The sequence below is a fragment of the Sylvia atricapilla genome, chromosome 15 (assembly GCF_009819655.1).
Source record: "Sylvia atricapilla isolate bSylAtr1 chromosome 15, bSylAtr1.pri, whole genome shotgun sequence".
NCBI classification, from domain to species: Eukaryota; Metazoa; Chordata; class Aves; order Passeriformes; family Sylviidae; genus Sylvia; species Sylvia atricapilla.
In genome coordinates, this window is record NC_089154.1 from 15,413,955 (window position 1) to 15,431,271 (window position 17,317).

The following is a 17,317-nucleotide window of genomic DNA, read 5'->3' on the forward strand; positions in this document are numbered from 1 at the left end:
ATGCTTACCCAAAGCAGAGGGCAGGATTTCAGAGCAAATCTGAACACAGGCAGGTTAATGGTCCTTGCTGTTTGTTCCCCTGGGAGCACACAAGGAGCACAGAGAGCTTGCTTGGCTCAGTTTGCCTGCTTGGTGCAGCTCTCTGTGCCAAAAGTGCTGCAACTGGTAAGATCTATTAGCATCAGATACGTAAAATCTATGTAGGTGTTTATATATCTATATATAGATAGATATATTTATCTCAAATAGAAGTCCTTATTCTTTAAAAGGTAATTCCCCCTGTATTCTACATTCCTTTTCACATTCTACATTCCTTTTTTTTAATAAGCCTGGCTAAGAAGAATTCAGTCCAAAACGGATTTGAAGGAAGAGTTCCTGAAGTTAGACCTCCACAGAAAATGCTCTTTCCGTGGTTGATGTTTGCTACCTGCAAACACATCTGAAGCAGTTTAGATTCAAATCAGAGGGGGTTCATCTTTTTAAGGCTTACTTTACCATCACTTAATTCCTTCTTCACAATGTATTTCTGGAGCCTGCCCTTTTTTATCCTGATAGAAAACACACAGAGCCTAAGTCAGCAGACACCCATGTGCTTTGATGGATGGACGTTGCCCCTCTCGTGTTCTTGAGAGGGAACCAAATGTGCCTTGACCTTCCTAAATTAGTCATGGAAGTGCTGAGCAATGTCCCATTTAGAAAGATGTGGCAATAAGTGCTCCAGATTCCTATTAGAGTTTTGTCAGCGAAGGTTACCAGTGCAAAGCAATAAAAGATCAATAACAATTAGATAGAAATAATCGCTAGTAGCATGCCTTCCTTAGATGGAATAAAGGCAGACCTCAGGAAATCCTGGGTCATTTGTCCTGCTGAGTGAAGCAGCAAAGAGGATGGGGACTGTGGATAACCAGTGCTGAAATAATTTGAAAATTACTTTTGTTCTCACTCCTTTTGCCAGTGTTCTGATGCTGATTTCTATCAATTATCACTTTCATTTCTGAGGAACTTTCCGTTGCACAGGAGCTCAAGGTGCTTTTCAGGCTTGCTCAGATTGTAGACAGGAATACCATGACTGCAGCTGTCTCCAGGATAAAGCACAGCTGCTTTATAGCAGGCTGCAGCCTCATGAAACAGTGCAGGGAAGAATTGCAAACAGTGATATGGAGCAGAGGCTTCGTTTTCATACCTGCCACCTACCTGAGCCCCCTCAAGACACTGTGAGTCAGCATCCAGTTCAGATCAGAGAAAGATGGATGATCTTCAGATTTATGATTGCATCTCTTCTCTTTCATTACTGCTATTCTGGGTGTTTGCTCCTATACCTTTCCTCTTTCCCTCTCGTGAATTTGCCTGTCTCTGGTGCAGCAATGGAAGGGTGGATTTGGGTTTGGATTTGGATTTGGCTGAGCCCCTCGGCAGTGTTCCTTTTGCCGTGGGGCTGAGCACAGCCCCAGGCTGGCTGATCCTGCTCTCAGCCCCCTGTGGGCTCCTGCTTCAGAAGCCCCTTGGAATGAGGCCCGTGGGGCCAGCCCCAGCAGCCCAGGAGATGTTCAGAGCACTTTCCTAAGGAGGATGGGGCCAGCCCCAGCAGCCCAGGAGATGTTCAGAGCACTTTCCTAAGGAGGATGGTGCCAGCCCCAGCAGCCCAGGAGATTGTCAGAACACTTTCCTAAGGAGGATGGGGCCAGCCCCAGCAGCCCAGGAGATGTTCAGAACACTTTCCTAAGGAGGATGGTGCCAGCCTCAGCAGCCCAGGAGATGGTCAGAGCACTTTCCTAAGGAGGGCCAGCCCCAGCCCACAGGCTCAGAAAGCTGTGCTCAGGTACTGAAGGAGGTTCAGTGTCAGCATCTTCCATGTGTGACTGAGGTTTCATTCATTTCTTTCGTCTCTAGCCGGTTTTACTCTCTGCTGCCAAAAAGAGGCAATTTGCTCAGACTATTTCTAGGATATTGTAAATATTTGCTGCTGCACACATGTAAAACAGGAGGTCTTAGTGCTCAGAACAGAAGTCAGATTGTTGCTGGTGTTGGCTGTGTGGCTTCACAGTGTTTTTGCTGGTCCATCAGGGCTCTGTTGGTGCTCTGTCTTCTGATGTTGATTTCTCCAGCTCTGGAGAGTTCCTTCTGGCTGTTGGTGACCCTGTGCAATGGAAAGTCCTCCTTGATGCTCATCCTTAGTGCTCATCCTTTAATTGTGGTAACAGGCCTGAGAAGTCAGGCTTAGCTGACTTACTGGGAAGGTGTCACTGGTTTAACTTGTTTTGTAGTTAATGTCACTGCTGTAAAGTAGCAAAATATTTGATTTCTGAGCTATGAATAGCACCTTTTTAATTATTTATGCATCCATATGTACGCAAACATCGTTACAGATGTTCCTGAGGCCATAGCAGACAATCAACCACACATTTTAATTATTTGGAGCTGTGACTACAATGTCTTTAAATCTCAACTGCGACTGAAGCTTCCAGATCTCTCAGTGACTGATTTTGCCCAGTTGTTTGTCCCTTTTCCAAGGGTTTCAGTCCTGGGGCATCCTTTATCCTACAGTTTATCCAAGCAAACAGTGCTGCACCCCGAGAATCTGTGCGTGTCTCTGGGTGCCACTTTCCACCACGGGAGGTGGTGAGGAGAGGAGCTCACAGGAGGACTTCCTAAAGAGCTTCGAGCTGTGGGTATGGAATTAATGAGCCTGTATTCTTAGGAACATATTTTTACATTTCGGGGCAATCAACCAGTCTAAGAATATTTGAGAATGAGTCATGAACACATTTGAAATCTCTTAATGTAGAGTGTGGGTTTTCTAGTTGAAATGAAGGCTTCTTAAGCCACTGGCTCCAAGGAACTGGAGATCTCGTGTCTCTCCTGTGTGAGTGATGAGCATGTGCTGTTTTACAGGTACTACCCCGTGGGCAATCCAGTTTCCATCCACCTTTACTTCCTTGCTGACCGCTTCCAGGGCTTCCTGATCAGGCACCAGGCCACCAACCTGGCTGTCAGCAAACTGGAGACTTTGGAAACGTGGGTGATGCCCAAGAAAGTCTTCAAGATCGCGAGTCCACCCAGCGATTTTGGGAGGCTGCAGTTCTCAGAGGTGAGTGGTCACAGCCACCTGTGAGTACCTCTGGCATCAGCAGAGGGAACACTAAACCAACAGCCTTTGGAAACTATTTCCATGTAAATCTGGGGTGAGAGTGGCTTTCTAGCATAGTGTCCATCCTCATCACAGAAGGAGGCAGTTCAGATCTGTGTCAGCACTCGTTTCTTACATTAATCCAACTGTCCTCACTCCCTTCTGTTAAAAAAAAAATTGAAGGCTTTTATTATGGTCAAAGGGGCTCAGTAATTTAAAAGTAACTCAGAAGTTTTGCCACCGAGTTTGTTGTGAGTGTTGTGAAGGGCTCCTGGGGAAAATGCCATTTTTCTGCGCTTCCAGATGTGAATGGTGACATGTTTAAATGTGTCTCTCAAGAGTACGCTGAAAAAACCTCATAAAATTAGTGGTAGTCAGGTATTGATACCACCTGTGAGCAGAATATTGATGTGGTAACATGAAAGAGAAAATTATCACAGCAGTGCCTGAGATTTCCCACAAATCCTGTTATTTTTCTAGAAATTTGTCCCAGTATCTGTCATAGAGTATAAAAAGTCTACCTAAAATACATCAGGAAAGTTGACCACTAATAGGACCTGACACCTGTGTTCTGTTTTAAAGATACAACTGTCTGAGCAGTTAATTTCAGTATTTTTCTTGTTAAGCCACAAATTTCAATTAAGGTATAAAATTGATTGAAGAAATGTGTTCCAGTCATTATGGCTAAGTCCATAAATTACCTTCTTCTTGGGCAATTAAGAGATGCCTAGGTGGGGTTCAGTGTTTTGGTGTGCATGGCAAATCCACGACACTAATGTGCCATTAAAGAGATGGATGGGAAGTGTGTCTCATTTGTCAATGTGTCAGATGCTGGGCCTGCCATTTCAAGCAGTGATAAATGTTCATACAAGCTCCAGTTCTTGTGATTTGTAGGAGTATTTCTGCTGCTTATTTACTACTTTTAAGGATTTAATCACTGGTGAGCTTTTTTGAGCATAAGGAAACATTTTCTTCTATTTGAAACCAAACAAAAAGGGTTTTGGTGTGGCTGCTTACTTATTTTCATTATGTTTCCCTCATCTAACCTCTTTAATTGTCCTCTCCTTTCATAGATGATTAGCATTTTAAAAGACCAGGAGATACAAAGCAAATAATTTAAATTTGTATTTTTTTTTTTTTACTTTCTGCCTTCCCTTTGCCTGCAGGGATCTCTGCCTCAGAGCCAAATAATTGTCTCAGTCACCCTGCTGTAAATCCAGCATTAACTTCTTCAGCTTCAGTGTGGCTGGAAAGCTCTGATCTTATTAAAATGCCACTGCCCTGTCGAGGTCCAGCATGTGGAAAGCAAACTTAGCAGTCTAGCTGAGATGGAAGCATCAGTGTTCACAGAAAATAAAATCAGGATTTATGCTCGTTGGGACATAGAGCTGCTTGTTCTGCAGCAGCTCTCAGCCCACGGTGTGGCAGAATCAGGCAGGAACCTGAATGGGGCTATTTTAGCTGTGGACTTGCTGCTCTCTCGCAGCTCCCAGCCCTGGGCCAGCAGGAGGAACACACAGAGAGGCTGCCCTGAGTGTGTTTGTGACCCTGGGGCACCACTGAGGCTGCAGCAGAGAGGGTGGGACCTGTCCCTGCTCCTCTCAGACCTCTCCTCCCGAGAGCAGATGTCACCCCAGGCTCTGGGGGACAAGGGGAGGCCATCAGCCAGCGGTGCTGCCCCACATCTGGGGGGCTTAGTGACAGCCTTTTGGGGCCACATGGCTGAGCCATAGAAAATCAACTGACGGGAGCTCCAAGAGAGATGATTTCCAAGCACAGAACTCCCACACCTCCTAAAACACACACTCAGTGTCCTGCCAGCCTGGGCTCAGGAGCCATCTCCGTGGAGGGCAGGGAGCTCAAAGTCTCAGCTCACCGTCTGTCAGCTGAATGCTGAATTTCTGCTCTTGTTAAGACTCGTGATTCATCACAGGGGAGAAAATAAACTAGGTGGCAGGCAATTAGTGTGCATTGTGTGAACCTAATGGTCCTGTTTGTGGTGAGCAATGAGACACGAACTCATAATCAGGGTATAATTTGTCTTGAGAAAATTTTATCTAGGGTTGGAACAGAGATGGAAATAGAAGTTTGGAGCCAATGAGAGATTTCCAGCCTTCCAAGCATAGCCCATGCACAGCGCTTGCTCTTGAAGCCCAAAATAAAGGTGATTAAAATAATGATGTGGAAAATGTCAGTTTCTGTGCCACATCCTTTCCTAATTTATCAGATATTCATTACTGCCTTGATTCCATCCCGCACTTGTGTTCTATTTGAAAGTGAAAGCCTACTCCCAATGTTTTAAAGAGCTGTGAAACTTATTATAGGGCTGCAGTAGCTCTTGCCCTGTAAAATCAGACATCCCAGTGCTGGGAACTCAGCTGTGTGGAGTTCAAGGGTTATAAACCTCTAACCAGTGCTTTAAGTAAAATTCCCAATAAAATCCTGTGCTGCTAAAAGCAGCTGGCACTGCGAGCTGTGTACAGCACGGGGAGGTGTGTCCCCAGCTGGGATTCAGACACGGAGGGCAGGTGCCATGCACAGAGTGTCCTGCTCCTGCCTCTCCCTGCTGCACACCCTGTGAGCCTCGGTGTGAGCCCTGGCACACGCAGGGGCTGGCTGCCTGTCCTTCCCTCCCCTGCCCTCTGGCTGTAACTTTGGGGTGGCTTCAGGGAGCCCAGTGCCACACCTGCACAGAGCTTGGCAACCAGACAACAGCTGTGGTACAGTTCTTCCCCAAAAGCAGCTTTAGCTCCTCCACAGAGCAGTCTGATAAACCTTGGTGCATGTGGACACGTCTCTGCAGGTTTTGTGCAGCCTGGCGTGGAGCAGTGTCACCTGGACTGTCACTTTCTGATTTATTTTCTCAGGGAGGAGAAACTAGAGAGAGGCAATAGTTGGGTGTCAGGAGTGACTGTTTAATTTTTGAGGATGAAGTAAGTTTTTTGCAATGAGTTCTTCAGTAAGAAATCCTGAATGTGGTGGGAAGAGGTTCCTTACAGACTTTGCTTTGCCCAGGAGGGTGTGGGCTGTTTCACATGTTGTGACTTGATTATTTCCAGGTCCCTTGAGCACTGGTAGGTGTGATACGGCCACACCTCAGTGAAGGTTGGCAGAGTAGGTAATAAGGTCTGGTCAGGAAATTTTCTTTCTCAGCTTATTTCCATACACAGTCAGTCAGTCTTGTCAGGAGAGCACACACTGACAGCTCCTTGAGGCAGTGATGCTTGGGTCTGATATCTGGGCTGTGCTGTCTGGTCTGATTAGCTGGTGTGCTGGCTGGAATACCTCTGGAATACCAGAAATGCTGTGTTGATTGCAGACTAGTGGAGGGCTCGTTTTGTCTCATACTCTGCAGTGTCATAGCCCAGCAGGAGGAATTCGTGTGATGACAGATGGATTTAGGATGGTAGGGTTTTATTTTACTGACCTTGTAGCTTTTTGCTTGCAGTTCTCTTGTAATTTGTCTGCCAACCACAGGGATTTATTTAAGAGACTGGAGACTGGACAGTTTCCAGCACAGGTAATAGGCATCAGGTAATCATTGTGTTTTGAGGATTTGGGGGGATTTAGGCATGATATTGGAATCACTTATTCTCATGAAGTGAAATGAAATCTAGAAGAAAAATCTTTGAAACAAATGAGCTACTATTATTTTTTATGCTTTCAGGAAAGCAGGTCCTTGTGAGGTGAATCTTGGGGGCAAGGACAACTCTGTGTGGGGGAAATCTGCAATATCCACGTGCAGTTTGAACGTGGGGGTGCTGCCTGTGTGTGCATGGTCTGCAGAGGTCACACACAGAGGACATTAGGGGGAACAAATCAACTCTGGTCATCTGCACTGTTTGGGGATTAGGGCTAGAGAAGACCAGAAGGAATCTGAGGGGTTTCATACCAGAACTGCCTCCAAAAGCAGAAGGGCAGCCCTCAGTTCTGTGGTCACATTGATGGAAAGTTCAGTCGTGCTCAGTCTCAGAATCTGCTGGTTTTGGTGCTGGGATACTGAACTCTTCCCACTGGCCTGAGAAAAGCAGTTTTCCATCTCCATGCTGTCTGCTCAGAGAGGCTGTTCTCAGTAGTGTACAGCTGTTAGTGGCCACAGCTTGAAGTTTGTGTCATCCCCAGGTTATGGGTGAACCATTGAATTCAGATAGAGAGAGCCAGAACATGAAAGCTGCTAGGGAGAAGAAAGGTCAATGAAATATTTACACTAGATTGTGAATTGGCTGGTTCACTGTTAGTGAATAAATGAAAAACAGTGTCACTGTTATGACAATAAGAGTTTACAGGAAATAAATTCCCACATGAGGCAGGGAGAGAGTGCAAGGGGACAGCATCTCATGGGTGGACTGTAGTAAAGGTCCCTGACTTGTCCTCAAGTCTGCAGCTGAAGTGTCTTCCCAGGTCTCCACTGCAGGATCCATCTCTCAAGTGTGCAATACATTTTCCTGACTCAGGAGATGATGGGTCACTTCCTTTTTTCTGTGCATAGGCTGGTCCAGCCCCGAGGCTTGGTCCCTTGTTGACTGCTTCTGTGGGGGGAAGAGAGAGCTGCTGTCACCTGCTGTGTCACTCTTAGGGATAAAGAAAACCTTTTTATCAACCAAAAATGGGAGCAAAAAAGCGAGCCTCCTTGCTTGCCTCGCAGTTTGTGTATGTATTATGATCCTAGGTCATGTTGTTTTTATACGTATGTATAATTCATGTGATTAGAGAAGTATGATTTGTGTCTCTTGAGAGCCCTTATCTGCCACAAGGGCCTCAGGTGCCTGCAGAGAGGATGCTACCAGCACTGCTTTCTGTAATTTCAGATTGGCACTGAGTGGGACGCCAAGGAAAGGCTTTTCAGGAATTTTGGAGGACTCCTTGGGCCCACAGATGAGCCAGTTGGGATGCAGAAATGGGGGAAAGGCCCCAATGTCACCGTGACTGTCATTTGGGTGGATCCCATCAATGTGATTGCAGCAACATATGATATTCTCATTGAATCCAGTGCCGAGTTTACTCACTACAAACCGCCTCTGAACTTGCCCCTGCGACCTGGTGTCTGGACAGTAAAGATTCTGCACCACTGGGTGCAGGTAGCTGAAACCAAATTCCTCGTTACTCCTCTCACCTTCTCAAATCAGCAGCCTATCAAACAAGGTAAGTTTTGTTATTTGCTACAGGAATAATATCGTTATTTTGTCAGTATTCACTGTAAATGCCACGTGTAAAAATGAAGTAGCACTGTGTTGGGAAAGGATTAAAGAAAGGGATTTTGTAGATACTAAGTCAGAAGAAATTTTGCACTAAGACAAGTGGAAGTGTCTGTATTTAGTCAGTGAAACACATCCCCTTTGAACAAAAGACTGTTTGTATCTTTAAATTATGCACAGTCCGGAATCCAGAGAACTTCAGACTCTCAGTAATCTAACAGCTATCACAAAAGCCATCATTTAGAAATTGAAAGAAAAATTGACCTTTCTGTGCTGCTTTTCATTCATGTTTCCTCTCAGAGACTTACAGATGTTTAAACTGTTTTCTTGACAAAGCCTGTGCGTTTAACAATAAAAGCATTAATATACAAAATGCTGCATTAGACAAAATTACCCTAGACCAGAGCTCACCTGACACATTGTCAGGTCCAGGCATCCACTCCTACCTGATACCTGCCCAAACCTGCTCAGTCCTTGCCGAGCAGCCGTGTTACAGAAACATCTACAAATGCAGTCCTGGGACCAGACCCACCCTGACAGTTTTTAGATAGAAGCTCTTTTCTTCCTTGCCCAGCAGCCCTGGGCCATCCAAGCACAGAGAGGCCGTTCTGGGGCTGCCAGGCTCTGCAGGCTCCACGTTTGCGTGGCACAGGCATCATCCCAGTGCTTGGGTCTGCAGCCAGTGCCCAGGACACTGTGCGGGGAGAAGAGGGAACGTTTTACAGCCACACCTGGTTTTTTATTCAGTAAGATCAAAGCTGGTTGCTCTGAATGTCTTTGCCATTCTTCTTTAAGTGTTTCCATCTGCCCGGTATTAATATTCATAACTTTAGTCACCTTAAATTTCCTAGATACATGAATGATCCTATTAAGTTTTCAGAAGTTCTTCTTCCTGACAAGGCAGCAAATAAACTGAGTCAGGCATTTACCTTCCAGCAGAACGTGCTGCTTCTGTAATGCAAACAGCAGCAGACAACTGCTGAGAGCTAATGCAGCCCTTATCTCACTCACCAGGAGTTTGATTCCACACATTTCCAGCACAAGAGTGAATTTACTGATTTCTGCTGCTAACATTTGGTGGCATAGTTTCTTAAGCAGAAACGAAACCACCTCCAAGCCACTGCTGTTAATAGCTGAGAGGCAATGATAAATTGTGAACAGACACCATGTGTAGAAAGGACACGTTTTCAACTTTGAGGCAGTCTGCCTCTGAAGGCAGCTGCTACCAACTTGTCTGCTGGAAATTAATGAATTTCATTTTCTTTGGTGATTTAACATTTAAGGCATAAATCGGATGGCAAACACGGCATGTAGCCAGCAACCTTGCTGCTTTTCCTTCAGTGTGAGAGCCCCATGGACAGGTAAACACGTGTCAGACTTCAGAACTCAGCCCACAGTTCATGGTGTAAGGGCAAAACTCCCTTTGGTCCAAACCCTGACTTGGGAATAATCCCACTGAAGTTGTGTAGTTGCCCTGTATTGCCCATTGACACAGTGGGCTCGCATTTTTTCTTAAAAAGCCTGTTCATTAATGCAGTAACTAGAATCTACTACAGGAATGAGTCTAAAGCTTGGGAACAATATTGTCTGGGAAGAAAGTCTCAGGAGTCATTTGTTGCTGATGATGTGATGTGTAATGTGTAGATGACTGAGGCATGGAGGTAGAGAAGAAAGTTAATTACAGGGGGATGTAATGACACTGCACTGTAGTTAAAATTGTATTTACAGTGCAAATTCCTGTTGGTTTTGTTAAGGCTTTCTGTCCTAGTGACACTTGTGCTCTGTGCAGGCAATCATCATTTATCTTTGATTTCCAGCTTTTTGTCAGTTTGTCACCACTTTATTCTTTAAATACATTCTTCTCTGCCAGATAAAGGCATTTTGAGAGTATGACAGAAGAATTAGAACTTCTAAAAGAATGATTTCTGTTACTGTAAACTATGCACAAAACTGCCAAAAATCTTCTAAAGGGAAGGAATAGTATTCTTTTCTTGTCTTAAAATTGAAAATAAAACTGAAATACATCAGACTTAGCCAGGAGTTGTCAGTAGAAGAGGGGAATATGTTTTATTTGGGATTTGTGTAAAATTTTCCTTTTTCAACCATCCTTCCTCACCCTCACTGCCACCACCGACCCCCACTCTGCCCTCCCCTGCCCTGCCCTGACAAAAAAGCAACTCTTGTCAGAAAGATTGCCCTGGGCTGATAAATCTCATAGCACTTTGCATGTCATTTCCTCAATAATGATTCTGCCCCCTCTGTCTCCTCCACTCCAGATGTAGAAAGTGGAGTCCACGAAGTTACAGACATAAACATCTCTCCATAATCATGTGCAATTTGCTTTTGCCATTCTAAAAAGCATTTGCACAAAACTGGCAGCAGCCACTAACATCTTGTATCCTGGGGACGTGGGCATGACCACAACCCCTGTGTTTCCTAAACCACTGCTGATCTGCACATCACTTCAGCCCAGAGCACAACCAGGAAAAGTTGTTTTGGTTTTGCAGCATCAGGAAAGGAGCCACCGGCTCTTCTTTTGAATAATCAAAGTAAAACCCGTTCATTCCTGTGTCATGACTCTCAGAATTCGTAATTGCATTCAAAATAAAAAAATAACCATGGGACAGCTGCCAGCAAAGATGTTCTGTTTAACAGTTTATAAAAACAGCATATGCCACTCGCTTGTTCGTTTTTCTATTTCCATCTATTTATTAATTTTGGCCTAAAGTCTGTGCATGCAAGTTAAACCATAACAGAAAATCAAGAGTGAGTGTTTTCTTTGATGCTGTGTCCAATGTGAATAACTGATAGCATGTAAATTGTTTTAAAAACACTGATTCGTTGACCTTTTCAAAACCTGAATCTGTGAGAGATCAGATCTTACACAGAATTACTAAGGATAGTGTTTGGGCTATTTCCACTGTAAATATGGTTCCCTAAGCTATTTCAGTGGAGAGTCTGTAATGTGATGTTACTCAATCCTTCCTGCTCCTTTTCCCCCTCCAGTCATCCGAATTTGTGTCTGTTTTCTCTGCTTTGAGTCGTGTCACTGGTCAGCTCTGCCCTCAGCAGGTACTGTGGCTCAGGAGTGCCTGCAAGGATTTGCCTGGTTGGAGAAAGTACAAATGAAAAGAAAAGGAAATTAGGTGCATTTGTGATAAATCATTTGGAGAAATTAGGTTCCCTTTCTCCACCAGAGTCTCCTTCCCTCTACCTCCTGCACAGGCAGGTTCCAGTTCATTCTTCTAGACCACAGTTTTGAGGCTCTCACCATATGGCTGAGTGTGTCAAAGCCAAATACTCCACGCTTGTTGTAAAGACGCAGGAGGGCTGCCAAGGACCAGCAGGATGCTCTTGGAATAATTGTGCCAAGACAAAGAGGGAATGGGATGTGGAGAAGACAAAACAGGGAGCAGGACCGTGTAAGGTCACTGGCAGATCACCCAGCAGTGGGGGACTTTCACTGGCAGTTTCAGGCAACCAGAATTTGAGTACCTGGAGGCTCGAGGCCAGGTGTCCAGCTCCCCTGGGGAGGGACAGCAGAGGCAGAAGCAAACAACAGGTATCATTCAGGGCACTCACTCAGCAGCTCACTGACTGTAATCCAAGCTAGCCAGATTTCAGGTCCTCAGAAGACAGCAAACTGAGTGAAGGTTGTCTCTGCATCCCCATCATCCCACTTTTCCCCCTTCCCTGCTCTTTCAAATGTGATCAACTCCCAGGGTCGCAGTGAGGGGAAGAGGAAAAGCCAAAGCCATTTCATTTTGAAATTTGAGTTCATATTCCCAGCAAAGTTTCCCCAGCTGGAGTGCCGATAATGAGTTGTCATCCATTTAATGGATAGTACTGTTCCATTAAAGGCAAATAGGTTCCTGTGAGACAGTAGCAGGTTCACTACTGGGGCAGAAAAAGCCCTAAAACCTCAAGATTATTGTAAATAAATGAATACATTAAAAGCCATTCCTCCTTTAAGCAAGGAGAGAATTGGGAAAGAGCAACCTCCTTTTTTGCTTTAGGAGAGGCCTTCTCCACTCTGTCCCCAGCTCGATGGCACGTCCTGGACACGGGGCTGCTGATCTTTGCTGCTCTCATGGAGCCTGAAAATCCAGTTCCTGGTCCCTGTGCCCCAAACTGCAGCCACCCCTCTCAAGGGCTGACAGCATTAGCAGACAAGGGCGATGCACTCAGGCACCTCAACAGCCTTTTGACCTAATCCATATTTATAGATCATCTCAATTAGCAGATCCTGGGAAACCTTTGTTTTGCCCTTGGTTGTTTGCAGCGGCTCAATCAATTCTAATTGCATCTATACGGATTATAAAGTGGGTGGCAACTTGTGTCAGAGCTGCTGTGATTGTTTTAAATGAACCAGAGGTAACATGACATGTTCTTGGGAAAGGCAGTGATAGCAGCAGGCAGGCGCATGACTGCAGAGGAGCAGACATGCCCTGGAATCATCTTCCCCAGAAAAACCCTGAAGACAGGGATTTGCTTTGAAATTTAGTTCAGATCCAGCTGACAAGGAGTCGATTAGCTCCACAATGAGCAAATGCAGCACTGTCTTGTTTGCTGCAAGAGAAAACAAACAAAATGTCAATAAAAAATTACCTCCTTGCCAGAGGGTTTTAACACTATTCAAGTAAAGAAATAAAGCTGTACGTTCTGTGTGGCTTTAAAAACCCACAGGTCTAGCGCCTTAATGTGTACCAGGGTAACCACATTTTTCATTCCTTAGCCCACTCTCTGTCTAAACTAAGTTGCTTTTTCTGCAAAATGATGAGCAAACCCACACAAAAATGCTGAAATCCCAGCCTGTGTGGCTAGCTATAGGCTGTGTGTTTCATCCAAAGAAGTTAGACCAAGAAGTCAATTGAGAAATGTGTCCTCACACATGTGACTGAAGAGCAACTACAAATAGGGGTCAAAAATAACCAAGTTTTTTAAAGTTACATTTTCAAGCCAGAGGAATATATTTTGCATTGATACACGTCCTCCTGAAGTCAATGGTCTGGCAGAAAAAGTCTGGCTGAATGTCTGCCATTCAGCTAATTTGGAGGTGTTGGTGCTAGCCTTGCAGATTTCAATGTCTAAACGTTTAGAGACAAGCCTTACATTCTTTATTTTTTCATGAGCTCTTCTTCGTGACGCTTGACTGAAGTGTCAGTGCTTCAAGAGCACACCCAGGAGCTCCAGCCTCCTTTTTAACAGCAGATCAGGGCTTGGGAGCCTCACTGTCTCTCCTTTGTACCAGCTCAGTGAATGATGGAGTCATGATTCTCTGTGGTTTTTCCTTTGCTGCAGAGAGGAACAGCCCATCTGCCACTGATGAGCAGCGTCCTCTCTGCTTCCTGCTGTGAACTGTTCAACACAAACTTGGAGGCTCTAGGAGAAGGTTCTGGTCCAGTCCCCAGCATCTCCCGTTGATGAGCACATGGGACCCTGCACTCAGGTTGCTGTTAGGCAGCTTTTCCTTTCTAGGACGTGCTGACCCCTGACTTGGGGTGCTGTTCTGCTGTGGAGCAGGCAGTCCCCACCAGGTCAGGGCTCTCCGTGGGCCCTGACTGGAGCAGCACCTTTCACTCTGGGCAGTGGTAGCCCTGAACACAACCTCTCCTGCTTTGCCCAGCACTTTTTGCTGCAGTTTCTGCAGGTTTTGTCCTTTCCAGTCCTGATAATCCACCAAGTCCTGAGGCCTGGGACAGCCAGAGAGAACAGCAAGTTCCATTTCATCCTGTTTCTTGTCTGAATAAAGATCTCTCTTGTTCCATGCACCAAACACATGCACAACAGGCTTTGATTCACAAGCTCGCTGAATTGCCTGTTTCAATCAGATGATCCCGCTAGTAATGCCAACTCTTATTTATTTGGGATTTTTTACTCAGAATGTTTCTATTTAATTATTATGTTGACAAACAGCCTTCCATATTTAATTGCTTCCAAAGGAGGAAATTTAATCGTGTGTGTTTGTTCTGTCTCTTCAAATGCAGTGCTCTGGCTGAGCACATTCCTGACACATGTGCACAGATTGAACTCATTTTGACTACAGGTTATTGTGGGTATCTCCCATTTAAAATAAAAAGCGGGGTTTAGATAAAAGCAGGAGCAGTTAAATGATGTATAATGGTGACAGCCACGTGCTGAACCAATTTAGCTGGGGATTTGAATAACGGACTTGCGCAGTATTTGACATGAAAGACTTCGCAAATGTAACAGCAAAGCTCCAATTAAACATCCCTTTTTCCCCCTCTACATAAATACATGGATTTATTCCCAGCACCTGAGACACTGTCCTCTGCATGGAAGAAAGGGCTCAGTGTCAGGCTGCAGCAGGGCCATGTGGAAGGAATTGGAGCTGTGAATATGTAATTCCTGGCCTCTGACGCTCGCGGAGCGCGGTGGCTTTCCTCGCCTGGAGCAGCCTGAATGGGCCCATTTTCTCTTCTAGACAGTGTGTCTGTTGGCAGAGCTAAACATATCCTCTGTGCTGCCAGAGGGAGGATGCTGGGGAAGGCAGCTGAGAGCGGAAAGAAATGGCTGGAAATTTGCTCCCAGCAGGCGCTCAGGGAACGTTTTCCGAGGGTCCCATCCTGATTTTATAAGCGGCAGCTCGGTGTGCTCAGACTCTCAGAAATCAGCCAGCCTTTGGCAGGGGCAGCCACAGTGTCCAGTTGAGGTCTCTGAGAGGATTGTCACAGCCTGATGCTGATTTTTACTGCAATATTGCAAATTTGGGGTATTGTACTGTATTTTGCCGAGATAGAAAGTTAAGGAAAGCAACGACAACGCAGAGTGTCATTAGGGAATGGTTGTGATCTACTGTTCAGCACAAGAGCTTGAAAATATAACTGTCCTGAGAGAATACTTCCCCAGTGAGACTGGAGCACTTCCAGGAATTATGCTGGGGCTACAAGTGTTTCATTGTGGGTCTGGTCTGTCCAAGGCCATGGTGTTGTCCCTTTAGTGTCACAAACGGCACCACATGGGTTTTGTAGGCAGATAGAGCTAACAAATGTTGTGACCTTTCCACTGCGGGGCAAGGTTCATCTGTTTAGGGGTAGGGAAAAACCACAATTCAACAGGCTGAGACCTTGGCTCTTTCTGCTAGACAGATCAGTGATAGCACTTGGCTGTCTGACAGGGCTTGGCAGACTTCTCACACCAGGTGTCCTTGAGCTGATTCCTCCTTTGGAGGTGTTCTCACACCAGGTGTCCTTGAGCTGATTCCTCCTTTGGAGGTGTTCTCACACCAGGTGTCCTTGAGCTGATTCCTCCTTTGGAGGTGTTCTCACACCAGGTGTCCTTGAGCTGATTCCTCCTTTGGAGGTGCAGCAGTGCTGGTGTCCTGCGGCTCTGGGGACGCCGGCTGTGCCGGTCAGTGATAAGGGTAACTCCATTTTCATGGTCAGATCTTTGCCTGCTGAGGCAGCACTCGCAGGATGAGAATGGCAGTGGGCAGTATCTGTATGCTGAGCACGAGGAGCACCACAGCTGAGCACAACGCAGTGGGCACAGCGTGTGGGAAACGGCCTCCAGCTCACCCCTAACCCTCGCCCTTTTTGTCCACCCTACCCTTTGATCCTTCGCGGTTGTCCTGGTTTGGGATAAATTAGGGAAGAACCTCCAAAAGGAGTCCCCTAAACCAAAACCTCCGCCACCCCTTCCCCCCCAGCCCTGGGTTCGGGAAGGAAATACCTCGGAGGAAAAGTGGAAAAATCGGTTTATTGACAAAAAAAACCCACTCCCCAACACCGAATAGTGGGAAAGCCGGGTTACTGTGATGATGAGGAGGGTGCGACGCGTCTATTGCAGGCCTGGGGCTTCTCCAGCTTCTCAGGTCAGGTCAGGTCCGGAGCTGGTTCAAACCTTGGCGGGGGAAAGAAAAAAGGAGGGGAAAACAAAACAAAACAAAACAAACAAACAAAAAAAACCCCCCAAAAAACAAAAAACAAAATACAAAAAAAAAAGCACAAAAAAACCAACCAAAAAAACCCCAAAAAAAAACCCAAACAGAAGCAGGAAGCAGCGGGGAGGAAAAAAAACCGGCGGCAGGGGCAGCGGGAGAGCAAAGCAAAGCCAAGCCAAGCCAAGGCAAAGGCAGCCGAGCTAGCAAAGAAAGAGCCGAAACAGGAAAGAAAGAAAGAAAAACTGCAGGCACCCGCCCAAGAGGGCGGGATTCAGCTGCGAGACATAACAATGTGTCCAAGATACGGGGTGGATAGATGGGATAGGAGGCAGCTCAACGCAGAACAGCGATGCTTTGTCGTTTTGTTTTTTTTTTTTTACCCTGGCGTTTACCTTCTGCTTTTCCAGAGGAAGCCCTCAAGCTGCACAGCGGCCCTGCGAAGAACGCCTACATGGAGCAGAGCTTCCAGGGGCTGAACGCCGTGCTCAACATGCCGGTCAGCGCCGCGCGCGCCGCCCAGGCCCAGCGCAACGCCGGCCTGCTGGGCGCCCGCCTGGACGCCTGGGTGGACTCGCTGGTCGGAGGCCTCTGGTCGGCCGCCGACGTCTGCAGCGCGGGCGCCACGGCGTGCCCCGTGCTGCAGGGCTGCGCCCAGACCGCCTGGAGCTCCCTCAGCCCCGACCCCAAGTCCGAGCTGGGCCCCGTCAAACCCGACGGCCGCCTGAGGTAGCGGCGGCTCCGGAGAGGGGACGGGCCCCGGCTCCTCGGCTGCCTCCCGCCGCCGGCCGGCAGCGGAACGGAAGGTTGAGTGGTGTTTTTTTTTTTTTTTACTGTTTGAAATAGAGTTCGTTTTAAAAACAAGACAAGAGAAAAAGCTCTGAAGTTGTGACCAGGCCTCTGGCACTGCCCTCTCCATCGGCTCTGGTGGGAGCAGCTGGCCGCTGTCCCGTGGGGACCTTGATGTCCTGTGGGGACCTCGGTGTCCTGTGGGGACCCCGCTGTGCCGTGGGGACCCCGATGACCTGTGGGGACCCCAATGTCCTGTGGGGACCTCGGTGTCCTGTGGGGACCTCGGTGTCCTGTGGGGACCCT

General features: G+C 46.6%; 1 protein-coding gene across 1 annotated transcript in view; it reads left to right on the forward strand.

Moving 5' to 3' along the window:
• Nucleotides 1-16,955, forward strand: part of XYLT1 (xylosyltransferase 1) — a 152,197-nt gene extending 135,242 nt beyond the window's left edge. The window contains exons 9-11 of the mRNA XM_066330325.1: nucleotides 2,893-3,088; nucleotides 7,936-8,269; nucleotides 16,633-16,955. Of these exons, the coding sequence (XP_066186422.1) occupies nucleotides 2,893-3,088; nucleotides 7,936-8,269; nucleotides 16,633-16,955 (853 nt within the window). The remainder of the gene's footprint in view (nucleotides 1-2,892; nucleotides 3,089-7,935; nucleotides 8,270-16,632) is intronic.
• Nucleotides 16,956-17,317: the final 362 nt, after the last annotated feature.